Genomic DNA, 13753 nt, shown 5'->3' on the forward strand with positions numbered 1-13753 from the left:
GGAGAGGTTGGCCACTGTTGCCATGCGCTCCTCCTCAGGCAGTGTCTTCAGAGCTGCCATGATGGCAGGGATGAGGGGGGAGGCCTAAGGCCCTATATGAACCTAGTTGCCTGTAATGGACTTTTACTTTAGTGATTTGCACAGACGAGCTGAGCTGTCTTATCATGGAATGATTCTTGGACTGCAACCAGAGGGGTGGGGGGCACCGGCTCCCTTGTTGGATGGAACTTTTGATAGTATGAGAGACCCTGATGGGGGGAACAGCTCCAGTGGATGCCCTCCTGCACCAGGAAGCTACTCTCACCCAGTTGCAGAGATGCACTAAGGACCTTTTTGGTTTCAATGGACATGGTCCTGGACTGTACAGGACCCCCCACCTATAATGGGTGGCCTTGCTGGCATCATGGGGTGGGGAGTTGGAATTGGGCCTCCAGTTAACTCCCTGGACATAGTGCTCAGGGAGACATTATAAAGGGTACCTCTGTAATTGCCATTTTTAGAATATATGTAATAATGTACTTACTGTGAGGCGAGCAACCCTAAAGGGATGGAATGCGGGGCAGCTGTGTTAGGTTTGCTCGCGGGTTTACCAGCTGCAAGCACTTAGCTTGATTAGTGTGTGAGCACGTGGCAGAGGCACATGTGCATAGCTATATAAGGCTATGGGTACTTGCACTTGAGAGAGATGGGGGATTGCAGATGGCAGATGGCCGATGGCCGATGGCCTGCCACCATTTAGCTGTGTTTTTTTTCTTTGCCTGAGAGGTGGTTTCCCCTGCCTCTGAGCTTGTCCGTCACAGTGAGACTTTATTAAACGAAATGGTCCAATGCTTTTCCAGCTCCACAGTGTGTCTACCATCTGCCCGAATCCAGTGCAGACCTGCCTGGCCTCAGCCACCAGCATTACACTCATCATTTTCTGGCTCCACAGTTCCTTCACGGTCTGCCCGAATCCAGTGAGAACCTGCATGAGCAAGGCCATAGCCACCAGCCCTGCACCCCCCAGCCCCACTCATCCACCAGTATTACACATCTTGATACACAGTATCACATTCACCCTCTGTTAATCAAAACTTAGCAATAACCTTTGACTCTCCTTTTCCCATTCCACCTCCAAGTCCTATCAGTTAAGACTGTAAAATCCCAATTTTATTACCTTCTCATCATCTCTACCACTATCATTTTAGTTCAATTCCATCATCCAATTCCCCAACAGTCTCCTAACGATGGGCTTCCTAACACTATGCCCATATAGACATTCTGTATTCTCTACTCAGCAGCCAAGGTTATCAAATTATATCAACCCCTTCTCAAGTCCCTCCTCCAAAGGCTACCCATCACACCCAGAACAAAATTCAAACCTAAGATTTGAAAGGTGCTACAGTTCAGACTTCTCCAACTTTCTCTCCTACTATTCTCCCCTTCTCTCCCTTTACCTCAGGCAAAGTGGCCTTCCTGCTGCTCCTTACACATATCAAGCTTACTCTGCCTCAGGGATTTCTTCCTTGATGCATGTATATGTCTGCTCAAGTGTTAGAAAAGTTGTTCAATCTACTCTAGCTAAAAATAATTGCTCTCCCTTACTCCATCACTTCCCATATTGTCCTACTTATTTTTCTTCATAGCATTATCTGATGTTACAGGATATATTTATTTATTATCTGATCATCTCCCCACGCGCACACACACCAATAGAGGACAGAGGGAGTGGGGGCTGGGTCAGCCTATTTCTTAATTGTCTGTCCTCCCTGTGGCTAAGGACTTGGTTTATCTTGTTTATTGCTTATTTTCAGTGACTAGATCAGCATCTGGCATGCAAGTTACTCAATACATTCTTATTGAATAAATTAATTAATGGTTCTCATATAGCTAAAAAAACAATTAAGATACCCAGAGGTAAATGGAATTCATAAGAACATATAATAATTATAAAATATTTTAAAGAGTAAAAATGTCTCTTATAGGGCAGATGTGGACAGAACAATGAAAAGTACATATAAGATAGTAAATTTTCAGAGGAAGAAAATACTATCTGTATTAAAAAAAACTCTGAGCAAACTATAAGCACAAAGACCAAAAGTCAAGACCAACTTCTAACAGTTTTGAAATTGGTTTAGTTTAAAGTAAACCAGAGGCCCTGGCTGGTGGTTCAGTGGATAGAGTGTCAGACCAGCATATGGATGTCCCAGGTTCAATTCCTGGTCAGGGAACACAAGAGAAGTGATTATCTGCTTCTCTCTCTCTCTCTCTCTCTTCCTCTCTCTCCCTCCCTCTCTCTCCTCCTCTCTCTCTCTTCCCCTCCCGTAGTCAGCAGCTCAAATGGGTCGAGCATGGCCCCAGGCACTGAGGATAGCTCAGCTGGTTGGAGCATAAGCCTCAGGTGCTAAAAATAACTCGGTTGATTCAAGCATTGGCCCCAGACCAGGGGAGGGGGATGGGGTGTTTGTTGGCTGGATTCTAGTCAGGGACCATGTGGAAGTCTCTCTATCTCCCCTCCTCTCACTTAAATAAATAAATAAAAAAATAATAAAATAAACTAGAGACTGTAAAACCATCATATCCAGAAGCATCCTTCCTTTCCTTTTTTTCTCCATTTGTTTTCAAAGTGCCCCTCTTTCTGCCTTACCACTCTTTCTGAATATAACTATATAATAGTTTTATTTACTATGTCTTGAGATTTCCATACTGGACAATTTTACCATGTAGAATTCAGGTTATCTTTTTATTTATAAAATGTTTTATTTTCTTGTAATTTGAAATGTCAGTTCTGTTGCATCATTTTGTTTTTCTTCTTCAAGGACTCCAATTATTCACATGATGGCTCTTCTCTGCCTTTCTTCTATTTCAACCACTTTCTCTCTGATGCTTTATACTTATTTCTTTATACCACTGACATTCTTGGCATTGTTCATCTGCCTTGTTCAATGCTGCTTATTAAAGTTTTGTTTAAGTCTGTTCTCCCTTGGACCTCTTATATTTTAGTCTGTAGTTTTAAAAAATAAAAAAATTAAAATCTACCACTTTATTCTCTTTCTTTCCTGAGTTCACACTTTAATTTCATTTCTTCTTGGGTTTTTTTTCCACTTCTAACCTTAGTTTCTGAATTTATAATTCAAGGTGTTTTTTTATATTTTAATATTTGTTTGAAGGCATTTAATTTAGAGTGTCATGTTACAATTGTCTTCTGTTTCATGGTTGCTTTTCAAAGAGGAATTTCCACCAACTGAAATGTTTGATTCTCTATTCTATTTTGATCTTGCAGTACTTTCATAGAAATAAAGACTGATTACATTTAGCCATTTCTTGGACAAGGTTGACAATATGAACCAGGTTCTATGATCTTTAGTTCAAGTGCACCCTCTCCTGTCTGTGGCATGAAGTGCTATTTCTTTAAAGTTTGGTGTTTGGGGGACAATAGAGAAGCTACATTTCCTTCAATTTTTTGTTTTATTTTTATCTTGTGGTATTCTAGATTTCCCCACCTTACTTCCTTTCCCTTCACCAATAAGACTCCAAAGGATGCCTCTCCCTGATTTTAATCTTGTTTATCCCTAGTGCATTTTTCCCATACTGCTACCTGTGAGCTTTGAAGTCCCCTCCTCTTTACTAAGTGTTCTTATATCTACCTGATGCTCTTCCAGTATTTTTACACTAAGGGTAGACTATTTTTCTGATGGTGATTTTCACACAATCTTTTCTTGTCCCTTCCTCAAAGTGTTTCCAGAAACCCCAAACTGTCCACAAAGATTTACAATGAAAACTCATGAAATAGCTCTACTGAAGACTTATTACTTTTCTACATACAGTAACTTAAGTTTACACTGTCCTCTGTCTTCCAGTTTGGCTGAAGGTGAAGGATTTATGTGGTTTAATTTGTTTCTTACTGATTTGTACAGTTTTTTGGAAGATGTTGGAGGAATTGAGTACTAGATAGCAGCAATAATTACTTCAGCCTGACCAGGTGATGATGCAGTGCAGTGGATAGAGCACTGGACTAGGATGCAGAGGACCCCGGTTCGAAACTCCAAGGTCGCCAGCTTGAGTGCAGCTCATTCGGCTTGAGTGCAGGCTCACTAGCTTGAGCGTGGGGTCACCAGCTTGAGCATGAAATCAAGACATGACCCCATGGTTGCTGGCTTGAGCCCTAAGGTCACTGGCTTAAAGCCCACGGTCGCTGGCTTGAGCCCAAGGTTGCTGGCTTAAGCAAAGGGTTAGTCACTCTGCTGTAGCCCCGCCCCTCCATCAAGGCACATATGAGAAAGCAATTAATGAACAACTAAGAAGACTAAGGAGCTGCGACGAAGAATTGATACTTCTCATCTTTCTCCCTGTCTGTCTGTCCCGATCTGTCCCTCTCTCTGATACACACACACACACAAAAATTACTTCAGATACCTGGATATTCCTCATTTACTGTATAATTTGACCAGACAGTTCTTCCTTATGTCTAAAATTAGATTTCTGGTTTTACTTTTTAAATCTTGTAGTAGATATTGTAATGGATACACTGTGTTCCACCCACATCTCCTCTTCAAAGCTTAGGCGTCTCTTCCTCCAGTTGCTGGGACTGTGGCTGCAGACTTCTCACAGTTGTCATTAAGAGTGACCCTTCTCCAAAGGGAACTGCCTCATCCAAGGCTACACACCCCTCCATGGCGCAGCCTGCAGTCAATAGCTGGCTGATGCTAGGATGCAGAGATTAGCCCCCGTGTGTTACCTAGTGATCACTCAAAAAGGCCATTCGAGCTCAAGATCTCCCTGTAAAACCAGCTGAGGTCTTAGCTGCACCTGCTTGTGGACCAGCTGCTCTGTCTGCCCAATCCCACCTTCCTCATGTCCTTACAGGTAGCACATATATACTGAATCACTCTTCAGTATAACTTCCACAACCACTTTTCTACTTCAGCGGAGTTTCAGGGTATCCAACATAAAGATAATCACCATCAAAATAAATGTAATTGAGTTATGAGCAGGCACTGTTGTATATGTTCTAAATATAGTGTATAAATTCACTTAATTCTCTCAAGTAAACTATGCGAGGAAGATGCTAGTATTATCTTCTTCATATCTCGGGTGAGAAAAAACACTCTTGGAGAAGATAAGTACATTGCCTAAGTTAATAAACGCTATAGGCCGGACATGAATACAGGCACTCTGACTTAAAAGTCCATTCTTAGCCACTTCACTGCCTCCCACAGTGGCTTTGCACTCACTGTTTCTCTGCTGTGACCCTTGGCATTTTTCTATGCCCAGATATGCAGCATAGCCCGTATATGTCACACATCAGGATGATCACAAATATTAAGATGTTTCTTATTTTTTAACTCACAGTATTTTCCCAAATGGATTGGATATATATTAATTGCTAAAGAGGGAACTCGCTGACCTTATAAATTGTCTCTAAAAGTTTTAGCATGGAGAACAGAGAAGCATGTTTATAAATACAGACTATTATCACGCAGTCCAACTACAGGATTACTTTTCATTTGTACACATATATTAGTAGTTACACATAAACAGCTTCATCTCTGTATATTTGTTCTTTATCTCGCCTCCAAGGTCAAAAAGAATATAATTTTTCTCAAAAAAGTCTTACCTCCATCTTGAAATTTGCTTAATCTTTCAAAATACGATGACATGGGGGCCTGTACAATATCCAGAATAGCCAGAAGTGTTCTTGTTAGCCTTAATAGTTCACTGAAACTATAAAATCCAAAGTAGATAAGATTCCGAGCCAAGTGGACCACCTTAAAAAAAGAGAAGAGAAACACATTAGGAACTAAATTTAACTTTGACTTTTTATTACCTAATTAGTGCAAGTATTTCTAAGCATTCTGTTTAACAGCTAGTAATTTAAATACCTGCAAAGGCAACTACAAACTCTGATTTATTCAAGTTAGAAGTAAATCCAAATAAGACCAGTTTAACTTCATCAAAGTCCCACATGACAAGAAGACAGTGTCCACCAAGGAAGCAAGAAAATAAGGTTTTAGGTGCAGAAAGATGACTAAAGAAGTTTACATTAGAATAATTATCACTTAATTAGTAAATGATTATCTCTTATAGCAAATTATTTAAGTCAGTAGGATACCACTTAATAAATGATCACATTAATGAATTATTTTAATAAATAAATATTATCCACAAAGTTTGTCCAGATGCTATGTCGCTCTGTGATCTTCTGTATACTGTAAGACCCACTAGGTGTGAAAGCCAGCTTCCAAGATGGCCCCCAGTGGATGGTCTCAATCCACACTGTGTCAGGGTTAATCTGTGTAACAAAATACCACAGAAGTGACAGCATGCCACTTCCAAGGTCAGGTCATAGAAAAATGCAGCTTCCATATTGGGCTCTCTTTCCCTGGGGAAGTCAGGTGCCATCCCATAGGATAAAGGCTACACAGTCAACATCCAACAAGACAGTGTGGCCACCAACAATCATGTGAGTGAGCTTAGGAGCAGATTGTCTAGCCCCAGGTGACTGCCACCCGAGTCAATAGCTTAATTACAATCTCGTGAGAGACCCTGAGCCAGAACCCCACAGCTAAACTCTCCCTGATTCATGACCCATAGGAACTCTGAAGTACTAAATGTTTGTGGCTCTGGGCTGCTAAGACTGGGGGGAATTTGTTACACACACGTTGATAGCAAATACATCAGGTAACAAGTGACAGCATCTTTTCTATAGTTTGTCACTATATCTTCAAAATGATACTATAACAAGGTATTTCAATTCACTTTAATGAAGCTAAAAACATTACCTTGGTAGATATAAAAAAAATGTATCCAAACATTTTATAAATATGTAAAACTGTCTTTGTTCATTAAATGAAACTTTTAAAAAAATCAAGAAAAACAGTAGCTAATTATAAATAAAATATTTTCTACTGGACATCAGTATAATCAAAGCATCAAAACTATTTTTTTGATTAATAGCAGAGGGAAACATACTTTCATGAACTAAAATATTTACCAAAGCATCCTAAATATTATAGGAAAAAAAAATCCTTATGCTGTGTGTCTAATTTTTGAAAGAAAAAAATTGAATAGTTTCATGAATGAATTGCTTTTCAAAATACCTCAAATGTCAGTTTGTTTTTTTCTTTATCGCCAAAAGGAAAGGGCTGATTTACAACTTCTTTCAAGTATTCTTCAACAAATTCCATTGTCAGTGCAAATTTCCTCTTCATATCATTTCTGGAACAGTCTGTTATAGAATCATATCTGCAAAGATAGAATATAAAACAAGTTAAATTGATTACAATCCTTTTTTGTTGCTGCTGTTGTTGTTAAGAGTGAGGCAGAGAGAGAGAGAGAGAGAGACAGTAATATCAAACTGCTCCTGTATGTGTCTTGACCAGAGAATAGAACTGGCAATCTTCAAACTCTAGAAAGATGCTCCAACTAAGCTATCCAGTCAGGGCTTCCAATCATTTAAAACAGGGGTAGTCAACCTTTTTATACCTACCGCCCACTTTTGTATCTCTGTTAGTAGTAAAATTTTCTAACCACCCACCGGTTCCACAGTAATGGTGATTTATAGAGTAGGGAAGTAACTTTATAAATTCAAGTTAAAGCATATAATAATTACCAAGTACTTTATGTTGGATTTTCGCTAAGTTTGGCAGAATAAATCTTTATAAAACAACTTACTATAGTTAAATCTATCTTTTTATTTATACTTTAGTTGCTCCGCTACCGCCCACCATGAAAGCTGGAATGCCCACTAGTGGGCGGTAGGGACCATGTTGACTACCACTGATTTAAAAGTAGGAAAACATACACACTTTAATTTCCTGGCTTCTTAGGCTTGGGTAAAATAACCTCTCTAGATGTCATGTTTTCATCTGTAAAATGAGGTTATTATGAAACAATATATGTAAAGCACTTAACTCAGAGTGTATCATAATATTAAGCACTTAATTATTATGCCAATTATTAATATGATTTCTGTTCACTGGTTTCCAGAATGATGTTTCTACGTATTATCAAGGACTGTCATTTTACTCTCCAAAAAGAATCTCTTTGCATTTGGAAGATAACCTGAGATTGGACACAGAAATGCCTTTCTATATACTTTATTTCAAAATTTATGTCACTTGATTTTTATTTCATCTGCTCTGAATGTGAAGTCTTCAAGAAATTTTTTCAAACATACTCATGAATCGTGATCTTGGTGGGGATTTCCGTCCAGAGCCTGGCATAGCGAACAGGCACCACAGACTCCTGGGGGTCCCGGTCGACATGCATGTGGAGCATGAGGCGACAAAAAGATGCCCGGAGATCAAATGGCAGGCTCTCATCTGACACACAGCGCAGGATCAGGTCAACGGAGAGTTGCGTAGAAATCTGGTTTATGGCCAGATACTGGCGATCCAAGCACATCCTTGCAAAGAGGTTTAGCTGGTACCTTAAAATTTTTAAACATATTTTTATCTTATCTTGATAAAGTTCTTAAACATCATGGTATCAGTCAGAATACTTTTATGACACCATTATTTCCAGGAGTATGTGAGACTGGAGTCAAACACTGTTGGTAGTAGGTTAAGTCATCTTATAACAACATATACATGAAATTGTCTCTATGCCTATTCAGCTGCAGTTTCCATTACTTGTTCCAGCAACATGTGTCTGCTAGAAGGAGTCATTAGAATCTCCATTCTAGGTTTCCTAGAATCACAAGTACACTAACCCTGAAGAAGACAGAGTCCAGTTCACACGAAACCATCTCTCTCCACCTACCCTTTGTCCCACTCAGCTCTGGGCTCTCTACATTCTTAAGTTTAGATCCACTCAGTTCCCAAATCAAATGTGATCAACCCAAATAGCATCAATACACTTGGATTCATCAGCCTCTGAGATCAAGAATTAGCCTTTGGCTTTGCGGCTGGAGCTGTAGACACCAGGGAACAGGAGGGATTGTCTGTCTTTCTCAGATGCCTGTCCTTTGGGCCCAATTTCTGCCCTGGTTTTCAACCTATAAATTTAAAGATACCAGCTAGGCTTTTGCTCACAATATACTAACCCAGAAAATATGTACCGTCAGAACTCCAGCGGCCATATGCCACCACTGCACTTTCATTACTACAGACACCATTTTCTCACAAGCCCTGGGCCGCTGCCTGTTTATAAGCACTACGTACTACAAACTCCTGGCTGACTCCCCCTGAGGCCACGTCTGCAGCTGGACCGGCTTCCTGGGCTCCAGTCCCAGCTGTCTCTCAAATCCATTTCTTAGATCCTCATATGTGTCCCACCTGCACCCACTCCCATCAGTAAATAGGAAAAATCCTTTGATATACAACGATTCCAATTTAGTGGGAAACGAGAAAACTGAAAGAGGTTTATGTGGAAAACACAGATGTTAACTTTTATTTTTAAAAATACTATATATTTTAGCTACCCCAGTAATGATGACTTTTTAAATTTCCTCTTCATATATACCTGAAAATTAAGAGATTTCAGAGAATCTCTTTCAATGATTATATGAGATTGAGAATTACAATTTCCTGACAATACTTTACCTGTAATAGGTAAGAACTTCTAAATCAGCTTTGGTGCCTTCTTTGGCTTCCTGAGCAAGGTGCCTGATAGCTTTGCCATGAGGTTCCTTGTTGCTGTCAATCCAGTAGAGCCAAACTTCCTCATCATCAATGTCGTCTGCAAGGATGGTACTCTCCATGGGGTTGTCCATTTGCATTGAGACAAGCCTTGACATTAACAACATACACAAAATGCCATTAGGAAGCTCACTAACAAATATGATAACCAACTACAATGCTTACAAATAATGAACATAAAAGGCTTACTTAGTTTGAATGAGAATGTCTGCATTGCCTGGACTCAGCATAAATTTACAGATGAGTTCCTGAGTTACAGGTATAGCAGTGGTATTGGACACACACAGATCTGATAAATAATCCAAGAATCTGGCAAAATAAATTCAATTCAACATTAAGAAAAGGCATTTTATAAAATCATAATAAAAATAAATTTTAGATAAAACAAACATAACTTTTAAGACATATTTTAAATATTTCCTTAAGTTATTTTTTAATGTGTTGCATACCTATTGAATCATTAGAGATAAATTAAGATTAATTGTATTTAATGCAAATAATTTTTCAAAAAAGGATAATAGTTCACTATCTGGTGTCATTCCTTCCATAACACATTGACTTACTATGTTTATAAAACCATTTATCTGCCCTATAGTGAGACGACCCCAGAATTGAATATCAAAGCAAAAGCGATTGAAGCTAACACTGTACTGAGTACAATTGGAATACATCACACAATCAAGATGGGGTCAGAGGCCCATTTCTACCCTGTAACATGTACTTGTTATGCTAATCAGTTAAGAAAACTAGCAATCTGCCTGACTTTTCTGCATTCATTTTTCCCAGATAAGGCATATGGTGCAATAGAAACAGAACTTGATATAAAATCAGAACCCCTTGACCTACCACCTATTCTATTCCTATTAGGTTGTTCTTAAGCAAACTGTTCTCTAGTCTACTTTTTCCTCATCTCTAAAATGTGGATAGCAATATACAACCAGTGTGCTTTGTGAGAACATGCAAGGGTTTAAATGAGACAATGCATATGAATATATTTTGAAAACTATAAAGCACTATAAACATTTGTTATCCGAGTGAAAATCAGTTACATTTAACCCTCTGAGTAGTGAGTTTTTTGTTAACCATTTGAGTGAGGACATATGTGAATATTCGTACTACTCAAAAGGGTCAAATACATCTAGAAAGGGTTTTGGTCTCCTATAAAGTAATAACTCTTTATCACATGTAATTATTATAGCAATAAGTCTCATCCAGTTTTGTTCATGAAAAGTAGATAAAAGATTTTAAACTTTAAAAAGTTCTAAGAATAGCCTGACCAGGCGAAGGTACCAGGCGATGATAGAGCGTCGACCTGGAATGCTGAGGACCCAGGTTCGAAACCCTGAGGTTGCCAGCTTGAGCGTGGGATCACAGACATGACCAAATGGTTGCTGTCTTGAGCCCAAAGGTCACTGGCTTGAAGCCCAAGGTCACTGGCTTGAGCAAAGGGGTCACTGGCTTGGCCGGAGCCCCCCAGTCAAGGCATATATGAGATAGCAATCAATGAACAACTAAGGTATAACAATGAATTGATGTTTCTCATTTCTCTCCCTTCCTGTGTCTGTCCCTGTCTGTCCCTCTCTCCCTCTAAAAAAAAAGTTCTAAAAATAAAGCACAAACCCATAATCCCCCTAGGAAGGAATACTGCATAAACCACTTCAAACCTTGGCTCACGATTTCTCCTGAGCAAACTGACAAATGTCTCTATTTCTTTTGCTGTAATATGTTTCTCTAGTAGTTTCCTGTTGTTGTGCAACAAAGCCGTGATGGTGTCTTCTGCCAAAATATCATAGCCAATCTGGGACTGCATGACACAGAAATTCTTAGCAATGTATTCCTGCGAAAAGAAAGGCTGTCAGAGCACACTGCCAAGCAGCTTAGAAATCACAGGTTCTGTTAGGGTCAGCAACATTGATTAAATTATTCATAACAGAAAACTCACTAAAAATTATTGTCCAAAGAAGAGCAAGTACATAATTCTTCAGTAAATAGGACATTTTGAGGAGGAAATGAAAATATTAGCATATACCTAATTTAAATTCAACAAAAATGTATATATCTAGAATTTTTTAATTAAGATTCTTACAAAGTATAAGTGAGAAAACCAAAAATAAGTCCTAAAGTAACAATTTTTATGACATGATAACTGAGGATTTCACCATGCTAATAGAGGCCCTCCTAACTTTCATTAAAAGTCACAACTGATGATTTTAACATAATTACGGAAAGGAAATCACTTTGTAATATTTTGTTTATGAGGTATGTAATACCTACTATTACACGAAGACCCCAGATAAACTTAGGCGATTTCTTTTTTGTACAATATACCTCAATGATCTATTAAATCTTCTCTTTAAAATAATGATAAAATTTCATACCACTTTTTATCTCTAAAAAGCTATCAAAGAAGACAATATGATTAATCAGTTAATTGATCAGATCTATTCATCCAATAACTATTTCATGGAAGGGATTAGGCATAAGGCAATAAAGCGAGAGACAGCTTTCATGGAGCTTACCTCTAGTGAAGAAAAAGGTAGGTTCATGAGCTAATAAAATCATCTTACGTGTTGACAAGTGATGTGAAACAAAGTGAGGCAGAAAGATGTCAACGATAGATGGAGTAGATGCTAAGGAAGTGACATCTGAACTAGGAGGGAAATGATTAAAATGCCAAAATTATTTTTTTAAATGATAAAAAAATAAAAGGAGGCAGCGTGGAAAAAAAAATCCACTAGGCAATGGGAGTAGCAGGTGCAAAGGCTCTGAGGTAGTGATGCCAAGCTTTTTGTGCTCTATAAACAAAGAGTAGCCACTGTAGCTAGAGTGTACTAGTAGTGAAGAGAAATCAAGAGCTGAGTTTGGAGAGGTAGATCTTTGCAAGCATGGTGACGAACAAAGACGTTATTCTAAAGGCAAGAGAAAGCCAGTGGGGAGTGTCAATCATGCATTATTTAATGTGCTCCTTATTCTTCACACTAACTCTTCTCCATTTAAAGCCACTATGGCTCATTTATAGAATTTATTCATTAGAAAGTGATTTTGCTATTTTTTTACTGGAACCTATCCTCTGAAAATTATATTGGTTGCACAAATCTAATTACATTCCAGGCAGCAATTTTGTGGCCTTCCAAAATAATTGCTTAATGTTAGATAGCCAATTAAACAAAGGCATTGTCCTCTGAGTGCATCATTTTAAAGATACATACTGATTTTCACACTTTTATGACTATTGTAATTACACTGTAGTATAAAGCAAACTTCTAAAATGGTTTTTAAAAATTTTTATTTATTTACAGTGACAGAGAGTCAGAGAGAGGGATAGATAGGGACAGACAGGAACGGAGAGAGATGAGAAGCATCAATCATTAGTTTTTCATTGCGACACCTTAGTTGTTCATTGATTGCTTTCTCATATGTGCCTTGACCATGGGGCTACAGCAGACCAAGTGACCCCTTGCTTGAGCCAGCGACCTTGGGTCCAAGATGGTGAGCTTTGCTCAAACCAGATGAGCCCTTGCTCGAGCTGGCGACCTCGGGGTCTCGAACCCGGGTCCTCTGCATCCCAGTCTGATGCTCTATCCACTGTGCCACCACCTGGTTAGGCCCTCTAAAATGTTTGATAAATAGATCACAATGTTGACAAATAATCAAAGGAAATTAAAGATGTTGCCAAATTCTATGAATAATAATAAACAGAGACTCAATATGAAAGACTTGGGTTAACACTAAATCAGAAAAGAACTTCCCACGAGGACTCGATAAAACATAGGTTTATAAAGGAAAACAAGATGGTTATGCAAAGAGTATAAAGTAATTCTGATTACATTTTAAAATCATGTTCTCAAAATATCAGAAAGCTGTTCTGTGCTTAATACAAAGCATTCTTAATTGAACAGAAATGAGAAAAATATTTTTCAACTGTCACTGAGATTGAACTGGAGCAGACATGAGAGCAGGAGGGAAAATCAAATCTAACCCTCAGTCAATGCCAGGAAGTTTTTCTTTTGTCAGCTCAGTGATCTACAACTTAGGAAAACATCCCAAAACAGAGAAAGGGTGGTCCACCCAATCATATGCTCTGAAGAAACCAGAAAGCAGGCCCCCCAAAGTAAACAAACATTTACCTGGAG

The 13753-nt window shown here is 38.7% G+C and overlaps 1 protein-coding gene across 5 annotated transcripts in view; it reads right to left on the reverse strand.

Annotated features, from left to right (window-relative positions):
* ITPR2 (inositol 1,4,5-trisphosphate receptor type 2) overlaps nt 1-13753 on the reverse strand; it is a 525086-nt gene that overhangs the window by 337990 nt on the left and 173343 nt on the right. For all 5 annotated transcript variants that reach the window (XM_066264976.1, XM_066264974.1, XM_066264967.1 and 2 more), the window contains 6 exons: nt 11285-11457; nt 9810-9929; nt 9525-9710; nt 8159-8410; nt 7080-7224; nt 5597-5747 (listed from right to left, as the gene is read on the reverse strand). In XM_066264976.1, the coding sequence (XP_066121073.1) occupies nt 5597-5747; nt 7080-7224; nt 8159-8410; nt 9525-9710; nt 9810-9929; nt 11285-11457 (1027 nt within the window). The remainder of the gene's footprint in view (nt 1-5596; nt 5748-7079; nt 7225-8158; nt 8411-9524; nt 9711-9809; nt 9930-11284; nt 11458-13753) is intronic.

The sequence above is a fragment of the Saccopteryx bilineata genome, chromosome 1, assembly GCF_036850765.1.
Source record: "Saccopteryx bilineata isolate mSacBil1 chromosome 1, mSacBil1_pri_phased_curated, whole genome shotgun sequence".
Classification (NCBI taxonomy): domain Eukaryota; kingdom Metazoa; phylum Chordata; class Mammalia; order Chiroptera; family Emballonuridae; genus Saccopteryx; species Saccopteryx bilineata.